This window comes from Myiozetetes cayanensis, unplaced genomic scaffold (genome assembly GCF_022539395.1).
Source record: "Myiozetetes cayanensis isolate MyiCay16 unplaced genomic scaffold, myiCay2020 scf6-25, whole genome shotgun sequence".
NCBI lineage: Eukaryota > Metazoa > Chordata > Aves > Passeriformes > Tyrannidae > Myiozetetes > Myiozetetes cayanensis.
In genome coordinates, this window is record NW_026087853.1 from 57,645,214 (window position 1) to 57,661,675 (window position 16,462).

The window sequence follows — 16,462 nt, forward strand, 5'->3', positions numbered from 1 at the left end:
CAGCTACCATGTTTATAGGCATTACTAAGGCATATATTACTTACACATTCTTTCATAGGTTCATGAATTTTAAACTGAAATAACCCAGAATGCCGGGAATGCAGTTAATTGACTTGTAAATTAAAAAAAAAAAAAAAAAAAAAAAACACAAAACCTGTCATCATGCTTCTATATTATCGTTAGCAGTTTTGAAGTCTGAAGATTATCTCTGATGTCAAATGCAGTGATGTTTGGTTTCACCTCTTTATAGATTTGCCCCTCGTTTGGATGCTCTGGTAAAAGAACTACCTAGATGCTAATAATTTTAAAATTCCTTTCTCCTAAATGCAGCTATTTCACTTCAGGAAGGCAAGCACAGAGGATTGCCATCACTGTCTTTATGTAACCATTAACTCTCATGGAGTCTTCCTCTTAAATCTGGGATGTAAATCTCAGATGATGACTCAAGAAAAGCTGCATCACTAATAACTAAACCTGAATTAATTTCAACAACTTTGGAGAATCTCCAGATACTCCAGGCACGTACAAAGAGGAGGAGGGATCTTCGTGGCTGCTTTTACACATAGTACACCCTAATTTAAAAAGAAAACCCTCTCCTGCACTGCATATAGAAGCTTTACTATTATATAGTTAGAAAAAAACCCCTGGATTTTCCAGACTACAGATAGAGCTGCTTCTAGGTGTGAAAATTCTCTCCATCTTTGTGACAATGAGATGCAGCTGCCTAAGGCCATACACAGCAGATACAAATTACTTTTCCTCACTGTTAATTTGGAGGATTAAACTCAGCATGTTTAAATATGACCTTTCTATCATATGGGAAAACATCCTGTGAAAAAGAAATCCTTCCCCTCCTACTTAAAACTTCTGACACCTTGCAGACCTTATCTTAAATATTAGCCAAGAGGCAGGTCTTAAAATGGCCAGGAAAAAAAAAACAGCAAAGGTTATCAAAAGAATAACTGTTTCTGTGTATTTTAGAGGGAATAATTTGAATTTCATAAGAGTTTTCACAAGGCAATACCCCAAGAGGTACGTTTGGTAGAACCAAGTTAACATTCTGATGGTTGCATTCTTGCAAACAGTGTTCTCATGCAGAAGTTTCCCACAACAGTGTTAAGGCAGGGGAGCCAGATAGGCATGAAAACAATCAACACCTAACTGCTCCTGGGTTTCCAAAAATCTCTCCTATTAAAGGAAACAGAGGGTGAAGCACTGTTCACAGTGAATACCTGTTAACACCCAATCAATTAATTTATGGCCTGTTTTTACACCTCTGTACCTGCAGGTCTGCAATGCTACTGAGATATAACGTTGCTCTACACAGAGATAAAATCCTTTTAACATGTTCCAGTAAAGCCACTGGAAGATGCTTTCCCGTGTCATCCCACAACAACAGGGCGTGTGGATTTGAACCTTAAGTCAAGGAACTAGCTCGTTTACAGCATCTCAACCACACATAAATATGCATGAACTGATGTGTTAGTTCGCTGCTGGCTTCTTAATTTGCATCTCAAATCTGTCAGTTTGCTCCTAACAATAGTTGTCCTAATTCCCATTAGCAGGCTTTCCCATTCCATCCATCTCCATTGGCCCATGCACGTGTTTTGTGGCATCCCAGGATGAGCCTCTGAAGGAACTAATGAAGGATCCAGGCCCAAGGGAAGAGCTACAATATGTAGCTTTCCATGGATAAAATGGCTTGGAACTTTCATTATCTTCAAACATTAGTGTAAACTAAAACTCTGGATAACTGAGCACGCAGTTGAGATTTGTCCTAATGGTAAATGATTTTCCTCATCTGAAAACTGGAAAGATTTCTTTTTCTGCCACATAAAAGCTGCACTCCTTCTCCTTTCCCAGCTGTATATATATGGATTTTCCAAATCCAGTTGGAGACAGGAGGTTCAACAGAGGAGGCCTGTATTATTGTGAATTATATTCAGGCCAGGACCCTAAAGGTATTAGAAATAGTGACAGTGAAGGCTAACAGCATCCTAGCAGAAAAAAAATACCTCATGAGTTGTTTTTTTAACATTCAGCCATGTGGAGTAATATTGCTGTGTCAGGAGATCTTATCAGCAACATCCAATATTTTTCCACTATACTTTAAGGCAAGGCTTTTTCAAATTAATTAGCAAAGTCTCTGAAGGAAAATTATCTACATTATCTACATCCATGCAGTTGGATCGATTTCCCCCCCACACACACTGTGTTTATGTAGAAGATAAAGACAGTGATTGTCTGAGCCAGCTGCTGGATACCTGGTACAAACACAAAGTCACTCACCTACAACCTGGATTATTTCAGCTAACAGGACTCCATCAGTCACATCTTGCTGTAAATCCTTTATCAACCTCTTGTGACCAGATTTTGCCAGATAATGATTAGCCCAATCCGTATAAATCTGTCAGGAGAAAGATAAACAAAAATAAACTGTTACTCATAACACAACCTTAAAGATGAGAGTTCTTTGTTTCTCTCAGTATGCAAAAGGCTGATAGAACATCACTGCATTTTTTTCCCTCTTTGAGACAAGTCAACAGCATTAAAATTCAAGGCATTGTGCAGATCAAGTGTTCAGCTCTCTGTAGTGTGGATTTTCCTATTCTGCAATCTGACATCAAAGCTCGTGGAAGATGATGGCAAACTCCTGAACGTGTTACAGCTTGAACGGATCACCAGGAGGTCAAGGGAATATTCTACAGCTGCAGTGACTGTGTAGAAGACACCTCAATTTCCACCCAGGTTATTTTGCATTTTCCCTTTGACATTTTTTCTTGACAGCTGCTATTGAGGAAGTTTGAAGATTCTTTTCCCAAAAACACTCCTAGTAGATATTTTAACCACGTAGCACAGTTTCACTGTGAGGAAACTCCCTTGTTAATATTACAAAAGAAAACCTTTCAAGGCCCTAAAAATCCACCAATTCTAATAAATTCCATCTCACAGGTTGAACAGGGTCTATTAAATTGCTTTTAATCTCTTGTGCAAACTTCTAACTGTTGGGATTTATTTCAGAATGTATTCTCTGAAAATTAAGCACAGAAAGCAGTGAAAAATCTTTCTAATTTGCACTAAGTACTGCTCATCATATGCTAGCACAACTTATTCAAGATCACCAGGAAACTTATAAAACTTTTCGTGCTAGGTTAACGAAAAGAAGCCAAATCACTTGATTAGGAATTTCTGCTTATGAACTGAGCAATGTTTCCTGTTCTTCATAGAGGACAAAATTTAAAATTTAAGATTTCTTTTACGTGATCTACTTACATTCCAAAGCAACAAGGCAAACACAGCTAAATATCAGCATTTTACCTTTCAAATACCTAAATATTAAGGCTCACCCCTACTCTGAAGAAATACATTTGCCCCAATTCGATCTATCAGTAAGCAGGTGTAGATCCAAAGTGCTTTCTAGAGCATGACCCATCCCAACACTCCACAGACCCTCTAAACCACTGTGCTGATGACAAATGCCTCACACCAGTGTGAGTCACTGGCCTGGAGGGAAGTGTCCACACAGCAGTATTCAGTCCCCAGAAGCCCAGGGAAAGCCCTCCTGCTTTCAGGATCTACTGTTTTCCTTCACTACTTCTGAGGGCAAGAAAAGAGCACAAGGAGAAAGGGCCTGAGCCCTCAGGTCTGTGATCACCAGGCTTTGAAGAGTTCTATCCCAAGCCTTCAAGGGAGCAGATGGAAATGATGGCCACTACAATCAGGTTCTGTCTGCTGGTAAAACACTCTTGAAACAAAACATGGGTTCAGTCACTCCCCCTTCCATCATCCCACTCCTGAGCTGTGCAGCTCCCCATATCACAGAATCACAGAATGGTCTGGGTTAAAAAGGGACCTTAAAGATCATTCAGTTCCAAACCCCTGCCATGGGCAGGGACACCTTCCACTAGATCAGGTTGCTCCAAGCCCTGTCCAACCTGGCCTTGAACACTTCCAGGGATGAGGCAGCCACAGCTTCTCTGGGCAACCTGTGCCAAGGCCTCACCACCCTCACAGGAAAGAATTCCTTCCCTATTTCTAATTTAACTTGCCCTCTTTTCAGTTTAAAGCCATTCCCCCTCATCCTATCACTCCAGGTCCTTATCCAAAATCCCTCTCCAGCTCCCTTGGGGCCCACTTATGTACTGGGAAGTGCCAGAAGGTCTCCCCAGAGCCTTCTTGTCTCCAAGCTGAACAACCCCAAATTTAGGAGAAGTGCTCCAGCTCTCTGATCATCCTCATGGACCTCCTCTTGCACTCACTCCAGTAGGTCCACATCCCTCTTGTGCTGGGGGCCCCAGAGCTGATCAGTGCAGATCCCCTAAATTACTGACTGATGTGGCTGAGCACAGACTCAGCTGTTAATCTCAGGAGCATCTTAAGCCTTGCTTTTTCAGTGTGATGACCATGTCCTCCTTCATGGGAGTCAAAAGCCAGCTGCCAAGTCTAAGGGTCAAGTATTTGTCATGAGATGGAGGAACCTGGATATAACACAAGGATTGTAATTTCACACTCCTCTTTCTGATTCAGTGTTAACACGATCAAATGAACAACAGAGATTTTGACCGGAGTTTTTGGTTATAAAAATCTTCATTTGTGGTTTGTTTGGGTTTTTTTGTTTTTTGGGTTTTTTAAAAAAAAAACCTGTGAAACACTACTGGTAGCAGCCATGAACAAATCACTTAACATCTGAAACATATGTCCCTGTTTTCCACCATTCATCCTTTACTTTCCTCTTCAGAGCAGCGGGATGGGCATTTCCATGCCAACAGCGTCATGGACTTAAACAGAAAAACACACCTGTGATAAAAACAGGGCTGAAAAACACCCTCAATGAAATGAAGGCTGAGCACATGAGTGATTTCCCCAGCAGATCAATAAAAGAAAAGGGACAAGAAACCCGCACTGCACAAACCAGGTATCGTGTTCCTTAGCCCCTTTTACAAGAAAACATTTTCCATAACAGGAAGATACTTTAAAAGATCCAACGACTTCAAGGAACTAGGATTCACTTAACCTACTTTTCTGCCACGTGGTTTTAGCTTGCTTATCTACAAGTAAAGACATACGAGGAAGAAACAGGTTGTAAACTACTTACTTTGCAAGTGCAAGGTTCCACACACACCCCTACACCGTTCCTGCAATTTAGCTGACAAGCAACTTATCAAACACAATAACCATGTTCCTTTAATGAGAGGGCTGCAATCAATGTCCTAATTTATCCCAGAGTGACTTTCAGTAAATTTAAGATTATACTTTGATGCATCAGTTCCATCCTGGACCATTTCCATGATGCAGATCATCCTGCAGTCAGACAAATCCTTGGATCAGCCCCAGAGTTAAAACAGGAGCAGACCCCTCCTGGCAGAGCCTGAAATCAAAGCAATGGCAAGACCTTGAGAGCTGGTTAGAGTTGATTTTTAAGTCAAATAACGACGTGAGAATGCATGGCTAGCATTGCAAAACTGCTATTGCTGTACTTGTTTCCTACTGCCCTAATTCCTGTTGCATCCAGGAAGATCAGAACTTATATATTCACACCCTGTAAATAAACACTGCATCAAAGAAATCCCTAATTCCCTTAAATGCTCCTGGTAAAGGAGACAACTTGAAAGAAACCAAATAAATACCCACTGCCTGATTCACTGTCCATGATAACACAAAGAAACTCCCTCTAATGGCAAATTATCCTTGTAAACCCCACTTTGGTGCTGAAGTCAGTCTATGTTTGGTATCTGAACTACAAGCAGAGCTTTTATGTTTAGTACAAAATATTCCATTAAATGCACACCAGTACAGAGAAAATATTTGTTTCTGGGGTATTTAATGGTGCAGAATATTATTTCACTCCGGTGGTTGATTAGGAAAGCCTTTTGCAGGAAAACACAGACACAATAAATCTCTCCTCCTCTTAAAAGTGCTATTATACAACATTATTTTGCAACATGCATAACATGCAAATTATTGCTGTTTTTTAACTGACTGGGCCATATATTTACAAGCCCTATCCAGGTTTATTGCAATAGCTCTTTGTGGTTGCTGCTGATTTTTATGGCATATATTAAGCTAATCATGGAAACTTTCCAGGATGTTTTCAAAACCTGTTTGTTGCAAGTCTTTGTAATGTACTAAACAAATACAATTCCTAATGTTTCTTTTCCTTTTCCATACAAACAAGTGAAAAAAATATAATTGTACAATGGCTGCTATTTCTGGACACATAAAATATGTTTCAAAGCACACAGTGTTTTCCAATGTTCAAAACCAAGCAAATAAATGGGAAAACAATAATAAAAGAAATAGGAAATCACTGCTGAGAAACTTTCCATTTTCCTATCTCTGCACGTGAATTCTGAGTGTTCCTCAGGTATTTTCAGCAAATGGGCTGCAAAGTCACAATTGAATATTCACATGAAAATTACCTGAACAGTTGTCTAATTAAAAAACATAAAAATCTTGTGATATGGAACATTTGACCCAAGAGATATTGCCTAATTATATACACCAGTATGGGCTTTTAAAACTTTTCAGTGATTTCTTTCACACAGTATGAAAACCACTGAAAGCACCTTCATTATTCTACTCACAAAAATCAAGTGAACATCATGATTTGGGCATTAATCACTGTAAGCAGGTCTTTGTGTCCAAGTCAGTTTAATGTTTAACTCGGATTTAAGTTCGAGCTTTTTTTAAAGGTGGACTCAGCTGTTTGGTAGCTTTTTTTTTCCCCTCTCTCTTAGGAATCCAATTATCTGAGAACAAATTAAAAACAAATGTGAATGACTTCTTTCTTTTCCCTTCAATCCATCAGATTTGAATTAGGAGTGTTACAGTTAAGCATTGATTTTGGAAATATTCAGTATATTATGAGCCAGAGCTAAAACACTACTGAAAAACTTAGTGGGGTTTTGTGCAAAAAAAAAAAAAAAAATCCAAATTCTAAAGCTTTTGAAAGTTGTCTGTAAAGGAAAAGACCTGAATGCTGTCTTCCATTAATAAGATTAAAGATTTTAGAAATTTAGTTGGGTTTCTCCTTGCTTCCCTTCCCTTAGCCTCATACCCGCTTGTTTTAAAGGGGGTTTCAGATAAGAGAGAAATTTTGCTTTCCAGTTAGGAGATCCCTGAAATTTCCTGGTACTTCAAGCCTCGTGTAACATTTCTGGCTGCACTGAGAGAGCACGTCCAGTACAGCCAGGTCTCACCTCAGACCACCTGCCCTGTATCTGAACACTGAACCGATACAAAAGGAGCCTTTTGCAGAACTGGCTGTTTGTTCAAGCCCACACAAAGCAAAAACTCTGAAGCTTTTGTCCACTTTAAAGTAATTCATACAGGTTTTTTTAGCCTTGGCAGGTTGGGGGGGGGGGGAATCAAGCAAAAAGCCAAAAATCTGGCATCTCAAACCACAGTACTCCTCTCTCCATATACCACTTGGAGGCAGCAGGCTGATACCTGGGTGGCTCTTCTTGATCTGCTGGTAGGTAAGGGCCAAACACTGCACCTGTAGGACCTGTATTCCTCTGTTCCCACAGCCAGTCAAACCCAGGATACAGAGCACGGATAACTCACAAGAGCCATGAATCCAGGAAAACTCTTCAGAGATGTTAGAGGGGACCCAGTATATCCGTGGGGCTGCAGTTAGGTTAGGGTGTCAGGTATTATCATGTGCTCCCAAGTCTCCTTTAAATGGAATGCAGTCCTTTATGAGAAGGCAAGAACTACCCAGTGTTTTTGCCTCTGCATTGGTATTCTGAAATAAACTCATGAAAAGGAAAGGGTTCATATGAATCTACTTGAAAAGAATGTCTCTTTTCCATGCCACTAAATAGAAAATATGCCTGAATCTTTTCCTTGTTACTCATTTCCACACACACACAAATCTAATTATAATAAACGCCCAAGTAAATTTTCAAACCTTTCTTTCCTTCCCTTTACCGTGTCAGTTCCTTACTAATCAGACTCCGATTGTTTTCTTCCAATAATTATCATGAATCAGGCTCTCGTGAATCTGGCAACAGCTGAAGAATATCTTTTTGACATCATGCAGCATAATTAGAGCAGAGCAAGGCTTTTTCCGTGATTGAACAGCAGGGTTAGTCACATCGATGAACTCCCATTCCAGAACACCCACTACAATGCAACGCCTGTGCTGCTGCTGCTCACCAAACCACTCTGCCCTGCTGAAGTTCACAGGGAGGGGGAAAAGAAACCCACACACCACCACCCCAAACCCTAAAAATAGGCACAACACACTGAGATGATCCTAAGGGGAATGCCTGCAGTCGTGACAATGTCATGTACCCACATTAACAGGGCTCACACACGGAGAGTCACGAAATCCCAATTTTTGACTGGTAACACTGATTGCTGTCTCATGCTGATCCATGCTGCAGTCCAGCACAATGATCTCATTAACAGATATCACGCTGCAAAGCCCAGAGCTAAACAGCTAAAGCCGTAGGTTTGGCTGAAAACCTCAATCCCTCTGAAGCACCCCTGGCTCCAAGGGGGGCACAGTATGGATTGAAAGTGCATAGAGATTATGACCCTGGCAATAATATGTTGCTGAGTTACTGGCAAAAGGACAACGAAGAAGCATGTGGCAAAAAAAAAAAGGTAAAAGAAATCAAGTTTTACAGCATTTGTCACAGACCTTTTTCAGGTCTTACAAAGCGTGGCCCCCACGTTTCTTAAATCCCGTAGAAATCCGCATCTGTACATCTGTAGCATGGCATAAATCCCACTAAAAGGATAGTGCTGACTCTTCTACAGTGAATGAAGCTTTGCATTGCTATCCAAAAGACTGTTGCATGGGGTTTCTTTTTCCCCAATGTGAGTTCTTGCAAGACAAAAAAAAAAAAACTACGGGGTTGAGAAGGCAGGACATAAGAGAGTCGATGTGTGCCCACATCTCTCTGTGATAAATTAAGGGTATCAGTGGGCTTTGAGGAAGGAGTTCTGTCTACTCCTTTTCTTTAAGGATACAGCCAAGGGCACGTGGACATGAAGGAAGCAAGAATCCATCGTCCTTATGGATGCCCACGAGCCCCCAGTGATCCCAGCTCAGAGGGAGAGGTGGACACATGAGGTAGGCAGTGAACGGCTTCCCCTCTCTGCCCTGAGACACTGGTAACATTCAGAAAGCCAGGGTGGGACACTGGAGATTAGTCTACTCCATCCTACCAGTACCTTGGCATCAATAACCAGCTAAAAAAAGGAAGGAAACCCCCAGAAACTCCAAGTGTGAGGTGCTGATGGGCTGAACTGCAGGTGGACTCCTTCCAGTAGGCAGGTGAGAGAGAAAAGTGACCTTCCTGGAAGGAATCCATACCACAGGTCAGGTTGGATTGGGCTCTGAGCAAACTGCTCTAGGGGAAGGTGTCTCATTGGAACGAGGTGGTCTCTCAGATCCCTTTCCAACCCACACCACTCCAAGGTTCTAGGATTTGCAATCCCCTAAAAATAGGTGTCACACACACACATATATACCCCTACTAATTAGTATCTATCTAATATGATGCCAGTAAAATACTCTAAATTACCTAAAGCGTTGGAACTTTTGAGTTATCATCAACTACTGAGACTGCAGCTGCAACCAACTGAGGTTCCCACTTGGTTCCCCACTTTTCTGGGGAGACAGAGGTAACTCTGCTTCTTTTTTATAAATTTTCTTAAGGGAACTAAACTAAATGATTTATTCTCTCAGATGTGCAAGTGTTGGTTGGAACTGCTTGAATTACTACCCAGTTGGTGGGAGGTATTCTGCTGAATATTACATTTTACTGGACACTTATGTACATTAATTACCCTTTCGAAGTTACACAGATAAATGGGTAATTTAAACACCACTGGGACTACTCATTTTTCTCTCCTTAAAGCCTTATTCCCGACTGAGGAGGGCTATTCTCATGCATATGACTGCTATTCAAAAGCAATGGGCTGACTCACAGCACGCAGAGCCAAGCATATGTGTCAATTTTAGCATGCTCTCTGACTTTCCCAGGAATGGAGCTGGGAACTACCCACACTTCAGGGCAGGCACTGCTCTCTCTGAGCTTTAGAGCATATCTTGGGTGGATACTAAACAAGCAACATCTCTTTCAACTGCCTAGCTGGCACCCTTCTTACCCTACTGAATATTTTACTATACTCAATATAAAAGAGGAGAAAAGAGATATTTTCTTCATTATTCTTCCCCCTCTCCCCCCCATCAGTTGCACGGTTTCTGAACCCCGTTACTGGCAGGTGCTGCCTACACAGAGGGGTAAATATTTCTCACCAAGCACCAGCCAGAAGGTGAAGCAGGGACGGTGCCTGTGCCGGCATCCGGCACGCTCCGCTCTCAACGCTCCCATTATCCCAGTCTGCCATATACAAATCCCTGGCAAGCTGGAGCCACACACCGCGCCAAGCAGGTGGTCTCTCCACTTGCAGAAAACATTAAGCCCTGAATAGAAATGAGATTACAGTCACACCTGCACCGATTCCTTCGCACATCCCAAAGAGAAACAGAGTTTAGTTCGCTGAGCTGATCGGCAAAACCCACCCCAAGTCGTATTTGGCCACAGAGAAACAGCCAATTTGATCTCACGCCAACAAATCATAATTTATCCCAGAGAACAAAAGGAGCAAATGTACTATTTTTTCCCCGTGTTTTCTAAAAAGTCACCTCAAGTGCACAGTAAATCATTTTTTGAAATATGAGAGTTCTCATGCACGAAATAAACCCATTTTACATCTACTACCACACACAAACATCGACAGAAAAGGGCTTATCTGAAAAGGTGATACATATCTACTCCGAAGAAAAAACACAGAAAATCTTAGGAAGCTGCAGAAGAGAGGGGAAAATAAATAAATAAATAAAAATAAAACCCTTCTAAGGCTGCAGTTAGTTACTGTTCAACAGCACTGCTGCCGTGATCGAGAAGCCAAGAGCTGCTTACTGTTTTATAGTGGTCACAGGAAAATTTACTTCTCCCACGAACAGGGACCTGGAAGGTCATGCCACTTATTGGCATATTTAAGGTGAGCATATACTCCTCGAGTCCAGCTTGTTCTTCCCTCTCAAGGGGTCTACAGTTAAATGATTATATATATGCTGGCATGGGAAGCTTGGGTGGTTAATTTTAGCTGAAGTCACACATGCACAGTGCTCAGATTTCTTACACTGTCACATTTTACAATTCCCACCCCTCCTGCGGCTCTTCCCTTACACCCCCAGTGCTCCCTTCTCTTACTGCTGTCTGTAACAGGGAGTTTCCATGTTTGACATCAGTTTCAAACAATAGGATCAATATACTTTATAAACACACCCTTGAATAATGAAGCCATTCATAGTAAGCATAAAGTCTGGCAGGTCTTTAGTGTTAGACACTGTGAGTATTAAAAGACAACTATTAAGGAAATTGTTGGGGTTTTGTTTGATTGTTTTGTTTTGGGTGGGGGGTGTTTACACAATCAGGAGACTTTCTACTTATTATAGAGACAACCCCCTTCACCTAAATGCTCCCTATGTCAATGGAAATTTCTTCTCTGAACGAAAATCCAAAATTTCACGTGACAAAAAAAAAATCCAGATATGTTTTTTTAACTTCAGAGCATTCACAATATCACTCGATGTTTGAAGGTTTTATCTATCACAAAGCTAAAAACCACCAGGCTGAATTGGACCTGGAGTGGACACACATTAACCTGGTACAGCAAGTGCTGCCTGCCCTCTGAAAGGATCCCACCACGTGCAAGTCAGCCCTAACCCCATAGTCTGACCACGCTGCTGGCACTCCTTAAAAACACAGAGCACTGGCACTTGTACGACTCTTGGCTGCAATTTTGTATTTTAGAAAAAAAACCCAAAAAAACAACAACAAAACAAACCAAAAACCACAGCCAGTGTTGCCAAGGTGAGAAGCAATGACTGCTTCACCTCCCCTCTCACTAAGCTGAAGGATGGCATGTCTGACATTTTAGCTGTTGGTTTTTTCAAAAGGCACGCTCCTGCCAGAGCAAAAAAAAAAATCTAAGCTGCTCTTTAAACTGCTCCATGAAAAGCAAACAGCTTGGGAGCCTCGCTGTCTCCACAGGAGCTCTCCCCCCCCACCCCAGCAAAGCCCACTCACCGCGGCTGAGGGGGGTGTTTGTTTTGGGGAGGTTGGGGGCGAACGGGGCTTTGATGGAGTTTGAAGTTTACCCAAAGAGCTCTGAGTGCTGGGCCTCTGATGTTCTCTGAGCGCTGTGCTCTGAGCAACAGCCCTGTTCATTGCAGACAGGCACCAGATGGAGTGTGAGAACTGGGGGAAGTTTGCAGAAAAAACCCCTGAAGGTGGGAGAGAAACTTAACTTCAGGCTGCTACAAGCTTAAATAGGGCTTCTGCTCTAAGCATCCAATACTCATTGTGGTCAGTTCCCAGAACTTGATGAACTCTTGGCACACTTGGCCTGTGACAGTGAAAAAAAAAAGTCTTCTGAACTTTTCTAATGAAGACAGGCTCATTTTCTCTATCTGGAAGAGGTGTGAGAGACTGTTCCAAACAGCTGCTGTAATTTCATTGGTATTTTTCACCTGGGGTCACAAATCTGTCTGTTTGCAGTATCATCTCCTCTGGGCAGAAAGCCATGGCCACAGGAGGGATCAAAACAGATGAACTATCACTGCTGGATTGGACTCTGAGAAACACAGGGCAAGGAAAAGATTCCAAGAGATAATCTTGGCATATTCCAAGAGATAATCTTGAAAAGGGCTGGACAGGGAACCCAATTTGCCATGTAGCATTTTAAGCACAAACTCACTCTTCTATTCCATTTTCTCTTGATTGCTTAGAGGATTAATTAATCAAAACAAGATTCACAGCTGTGAAGCAACTCCAAGTGAAAGTACAATTGGTTTCTAAGGCACGTGATACTAAACCCTTTCAACTCCTAGCAATGTACGAAGATGAAAGTTATCTGGTCCAAATACTGAGGCCAGAAACGTTGCAGCAAAAGCTTTTCCCAATTTTTAACAAAATCAGTTTGCTGTGGGGATTAGGGAATTACAGAAATTGGCCTCGATCTTGCCTGAGAGACCAAATCCTAGCCCTCTTCTAGCCAAGAAGGTTGGGCCAACATTCCCTTTTGGGTCTGCTTAGTGCTTGATTGACAAAAATGAGACTTCAAAACCAGGGGTTGGGTAGGTTCAGTCCATACCAACACCAAATACCCTCCTCTCCCATGAACAGAATGCCACTCAAAAAACATTAAGTCACCTGCACTACCTTTCTCATCCCGTAAAACGTAATTTAGTTCAGTGTCCAAGGTTTCTCACAAGCAGCAGTGCCTCTGAAGCTGCCAGATGCTGGCAAGAAGCAGCGCTCGCTAACACTTGGAAGGACATAAAGCAACTTGCAACCAACACATGGATGAGAAATCACTGCAACTGAGTCATGAAGGCCAGCAATTTATCCCTCACTTTATCTGCCAAGCAAGATCAACGCAGAATCCGGAGATGGGAGGAACAAAAGGAGGAGGAAACAAGAACCCAAGCCGAGGAAGGACTTGACCACACGATTGCTTCAATGCATTCAATTCTCAATTATTTAACACACATTTAACTCTTCTGAACAGGAATGCTGTTCTGAGATTGGCAGTTAAAGAATTACATGTTAATTCCGTTATTTCTAAAGTTTATTGGTGGCAAGAGTAAGAATGAGAAGGAGCCAACTCTCTTTCCAAAAGGTTTTTGTATATTCTACCCATGCTTCTATTTCTAATGCTCTTCTAATGCTCCTCCTGCTCTTGGGCACTGTCAGAAGTGGGACAGTTGGTTAGACAAATCTTAGGTGTGACCTACTTTTGAAAGACCTATTTTTATTTTAAGCTGCATTTTTAAGATGGTGACAAATACTTTGTGACAGCTGAGCGTTAATTTGTGTGGCAAAGACTCCATCCCAAAGATGCACAAAAAGGCTGAGAACCTCTTAGGGTCCAGCACCCCATCAGATCCAGATTATCACAGGAGCTCAACTTCCACATAGCCATCAAAATAAACAACTGATTTTTCAGAAAACTTCAGACACTTTTTTTAAAACCTGAACAAGTGCTAGATCTCCAGCATTTTGAAAACTCATCCTCATCTTTTCAGTGGGGAAAAAGAAATATACTCGTAGGTATTTGCATCAACATAAAGACAGGGGGGATGCAGCCCACACAGGTGTCTGGTTCTACACATTTTGCTAATGAGATCTTGGGATAAATTTCTTGCATTTGAAAATACTAAAACCCCTTTATGCACAGATGGCAGCATTTTTGGTGTTGTTCTGACATTCACTATATTCCTATATATGTAGCTGATACATATATATATATCAGGCTACAACAAAAAGCTTCCTGCATACCCTGGGATCACCAGGGGTTCACTATATTTTACAGGAAATCAGGTCATCTTTATAAATTGTTACTGCTAAGCACTTACCAAATGAGACAAGTTCTTTTTTCTTTATTTTCCCCAAACAAACAAACAAACAAAAAAATAAAGTGCTGAATTAATTTCCACAAACATAACAAACCTAATCTAATGGTCCTGCAGTTGGCCATCTGTTTCACAGATACAAATCTAACTGAATCTTCTACTGACTGATAACTTTCTAAATTAAATTAAATTGTCGATGGTGACCCCTGCTTCCAGCTTAGTTCCTCCTGCTTCCATTTAAAGGGTTGGGAGTGCTTTCTATATCATGATCTATATGCCAATTAGATAGGAGACAACTGGTAATAGCTGAAGCTACACACTTGGCACCAGATCAAACTTAAAGGGGCAGAGAAGGGCAGCCTAAGGGAATACAGCAAAAAAGTCCTAGAGCACAGATGTTATAGCAAAAACTTTAGTTCCCCTTTCTCCAGTACAGTCAGTCTACATCACAGAGACCTTTTCAACCAAATGGACTTATACCTTTATGAGTAATTAAAAAAAAAATACCCCTCTTAATGAGAGAGAGTGACCCTCTCTACCTAAGTTCAGTTTAGTAGTATATATATATTAAAAAAAAAAAATCATTTTTTTTTATCCCTAAAGGTGACTTACAAACATGTTGGTCAAGACCCCAGTTACCAATTCACTGTCTTTGGGATGAAGAATGATGCTCTGCACGATACAAGAGGAAAATTCTGCTTCTTCATTTCCCACTGACCTTATGCCTTGCTGGGGAAGGAGGAAGGGGGATGCCACTTCCATCAAAGCCAGCTGGCATGGGCGCTGCTGGAGGCAGGATGCTCATAGACTCAGTAAACCATCAGCCTGATCTGCAATGGCAAATCCTCTGCTCCTAATTAGAGAGGTTCACCAAAGTGACACCAGCCTATGTTTTCATTGATCTGGCAATTAAAATCAACGCTGTAGGGTTTTACTAGAAATTCTGACACTGAACTTTTAACATAACCTTCTACCTCAAAAAAAAAAAAAGTATCCAGCAAAGTAGAACTTACAGCAGACTGGAATTAATAATTTAAAACTATATTTTATGGTTGATGAAGAAATGACAGGCACAATTGCCACAAGCACAGGAGGTTTGGGCATCTCCGCCTGGGAGCTTCCTGGCGTAGCCATCGGCCACTTGAAAGGCCTTCTGTACCTTCCTGGGAAAACCATTCAAGCAAAAGAAATAATTTTTGCACTGCTCCTGAAGCTTTCTTCAGAAATATATATATATATAGCACAATCCTTTAATAGAACTGTCATGAGGCAGATCAACTGTAGGTTTCATCCATTTACAGCAGGAAGAGTTTTAACATAAGGACTTTTAACGGGAATTTCTAAGTCTTGAACTGCATGACCTACCAGGCTAAGACTCTGTTATCAGTTCCTTATGATCCCTGTTGATTCATCCCTTGTTAAAATGCAGATGGTTGAAATATTTCTATTGCTATTAATAATCCTTTAACAATTCTGTGGCAGCAAGGAGGTTGATCAAAAGACCTGCAAGCCCTGGGAAATTCAGAAAGCACAAGGCAACGACAGCAGAACATCCTCACAGGGGCCTCCATCACTCCAATTTCAATGTAATTCTATGCACACCTACACAATCCCCATTCCCTGTTTGACATCCTGCATTTAGTTTCCCATTTCATTTAGCCCTGGTTTTGCCTGAACACCTAGGAAAGTGTAAGGTAACCCAGCATTCCTTAAATTAGTTGAGTAAAAGGTTTAAAGAGAAGAAAAATTACATGGAATCGACAGGCAATGAACTCCCGTAACTGATCTTTGTGGTCATTTTACTGGAGCCCACGGATATCAAACATTTGACTTTATTATTTTTTTTTTAAACTTTGTAAACTCTTAGTTTTCCTTCAGACGAGAACACTCACTTTGATCCATCCTACAGATGTGGTCAGATGTTCCCACAGGATGCAGATGAAAGGCCCATCTATGTATGAAACTAAGCATGGTTTAAAGTAACATCAGATAAGAGCGGTGGCTTAAGCTGCAGATAAA

The 16,462-nt window shown here is 41.3% G+C and overlaps 1 protein-coding gene across 4 annotated transcripts in view; it reads right to left on the reverse strand.

Annotated features, from left to right (window-relative positions):
• Positions 1-16,462, reverse strand: part of NAV2 (neuron navigator 2) — a 362,557-nt gene that overhangs the window by 143,366 nt on the left and 202,729 nt on the right. For all 4 annotated transcript variants that reach the window (XM_050335112.1, XM_050335111.1, XM_050335110.1 and 1 more), the window contains exon 2: positions 2,290-2,407. In XM_050335112.1, the coding sequence (XP_050191069.1) occupies positions 2,290-2,407 (118 nt within the window). The remainder of the gene's footprint in view (positions 1-2,289; positions 2,408-16,462) is intronic.